Source organism: Penaeus japonicus, unplaced genomic scaffold (assembly GCF_977035675.1).
Source record: "Penaeus japonicus unplaced genomic scaffold, GWHDUDI00000001_assembly GWHDUDI00000023, whole genome shotgun sequence".
NCBI lineage: Eukaryota > Metazoa > Arthropoda > Malacostraca > Decapoda > Penaeidae > Penaeus > Penaeus japonicus.
The window spans coordinates 11,326,363-11,328,862 of record NW_028234425.1 but is presented as its reverse complement, the minus strand read 5'-3'; the positions used below and the strand labels follow the sequence as shown (position 1 = coordinate 11,328,862).

The following is a 2,500-nucleotide window of genomic DNA, read 5'->3' as shown; positions in this document are numbered from 1 at the left end:
GATTTCCACGGACACCAATCACCAACCCGGGTTTTTACCCTACTGGTCTTTTCAAATGTTTTTGGGGGCTTCAAATTTTATCACCCAAAAACACCGAACAATGTTATCACAGAACACATGAAAAAAAAACATATTTACTCTCGCAGATACATAAAAACAAATGTCCGTGTATGGCATTCATTTTCATGCTGGTTTACAGTAGAACATCATAATTTTCCTCGCCTCCCCACCCCCTACCCATCCCCCGTCCCTGTCACTCATCTCTTCATTCATATAGATAGATAATTCATATATAATTTCTAACTTAGTTTTAGTTATGCTTAAGCTTATCTACTGGTCTTATTTATTACATTTCCAGTTTTCTAGCTTTTGTTACTTCTTGAATCTATTTAGTCTCTTTTTCTGCTTTTACTTTTACTTCCTAAACTCTTAAAATGGCTTTAACAAGGCGTGATAAAACAGAAATAAAACATCTTAATTTTAGTCTTTTTTCTCTTGTGTATGTGTTGCTTTAGGAGGGTTTATTGTTTTGTTGTTTTTTTATGGAAGAAAAAATAACCAGTATGTCTCCTCCCTCTCTCCCCTCCCCCCTACTTGCCCCCTCCTCCTCCTCCTCCCCCTCGGCAGCCCAAGTACCGAGCGGAGGTGGACGGGGCTGAAGGTCCTGCTTATCGGGCTCGATATCGCAGGGAGCGGGTGAGAGAACGCATAGCGGCAAGACTGGCGCGTGAAGCCGAGGTAAAAAAAAAGATATGGAATGTCTTGCTGATGACCTTAGTTGACCTTACTGACCCAACCCAGCCCCCACCCCCAACACCACCACCACCAATCATGGCCGTCCGAGCAAGGAATGTCTCGATTGGATGTCCTTTTAATACTTCTTTTGGTGCGTGTGTAACGGAAAGGCCCTTCCTTGGAATGCATAGTGCCTTGATCCACTAATTTCTAACTCACTTCCGCGATCTTTTATAATAGAGATGACTTTTTAAGATGACTTACTTACTCTGAACTTGACCTTTAATCCTAAGCTGAATGAAATAACAATGACTACTTCTTCAGCCCTTTTGATATATGTTTTTGCCTCGTCATTGATGGTTTCCCAACTGTACTCTACTGTTTAAAAATCAAACCCCGATCTGAATGCTGAAATTTTTGAAATGTACCTAGATTATAATTTTATAAAAGACATTAGCCAATAAACTCGTGATCGAATTTAGAGAATCTGATATTTCGTCAATTCCACAAACTGACTTATTAAATTCATTTATTTTTTATTTCCCGAACAACTGATTTGAATTACTTGAAATAACTCGATGATTTAGATGATTACATGTATACGAAAGCAGCATGATGTTTTGAACCAGCTTTTGAGGCCTTGACTGAAGCAATCGAACTCTGACTTGAGAATGGCCTCATAAAAGAAATGATTACCTTCTTTGACTGATTGACTTATTAATCACCATTCTAATTACCAATGCTGTTTTATTGATTCTCGGACTAACTGAATTAACACAGACTCAATTATTTCGCGAACCGCTCCCCCTCTCCCCCCACCCCCATGTCCCGGTATGCCCAATTCGCACGTCAGAAATAGCTGTAATTGACTACACAGCAACCTGTCGTGACGTAATACTTGCTAGAGTTGAGAACATGAGTAAAATGTAATGAGTAACACTTAGCGAGTATGATATGCTATGACGACATAGTAGTGTGGTGTGTGCTGTCGTGATGTAACTTAGCATTGTATTTTGATAAGTCTGCGAAGATGCCTGTCGTAGCATATAGCAGTATGATGCAACCCATATATAGTAAGTAGCTTGCAATAGCATAGCACATTATCTAGACAAAATAGAAAAAGCATTGTGTTTACATGTATCTTTTAAGGAAGTTATTGATAGTCTAACAATAACTCTAACAATAACATATTGAACGCCCAGAAGCAGGAATTCCCAGGACAGCTGCAAGAGTTCTTTTTTTGAAAGGGGTTTTAAATTTTTGCAAAAGTGTTGATATTAATGAACTGGGGCCGGGGTCAGCATTTGGGTTTTCATACCGGGTTTGTCGTGTAATAAATTTTGGGTAAAAAGGTTGAGTCGTAACCTTTTCCTTTGGGAAAGAACCTTTGCTTTTTTTTTAGCGGCTAAACGCTACTTATTTAGGAAATGCAGAGGAGATGAGGTTTAGGGTTAGAAGAAAAACAATAGTCTGAAAATTGTCTGTTTTATGAATTATTTGTACTTTTGGTGTAATGTGATAATATGTCATCTTTACTTGTAAACAAATAAACCTTAATTATTATTTTAATTCATCAGAGAGGGATTATTAGACTCTCACGTAGAAATTCATCCCATAGGTTATTTACTGACAAACTCGATAAAAGATGATTTTTTAAAAGCTTTAAAAAAAAAATTATGTAAATAAATTTTAGATCATTTAATTTATTAGCCAACCAAAATATTAAACATTAATGAAACGGGCCCGGGGTTAAATGTTTAACGTT

The 2,500-nt window shown here is 37.4% G+C and overlaps 1 protein-coding gene across 2 annotated transcripts in view; it reads left to right on the top strand.

Moving 5' to 3' along the window:
- LOC122254076 (uncharacterized) overlaps positions 1-2,500 on the top strand; it is a 111,037-nt gene that overhangs the window by 70,360 nt on the left and 38,177 nt on the right. The window contains exon 3 of one of the 2 annotated variants that reach the window (XM_043017561.2): positions 628-738. The exons of the other annotated variant lie outside the window; for it this stretch is intronic. Coding sequence (XP_042873495.2) covers positions 628-738 — 111 coding nt within the window. The remainder of the gene's footprint in view (positions 1-627; positions 739-2,500) is intronic. 2 annotated transcript variants of the gene reach the window in all.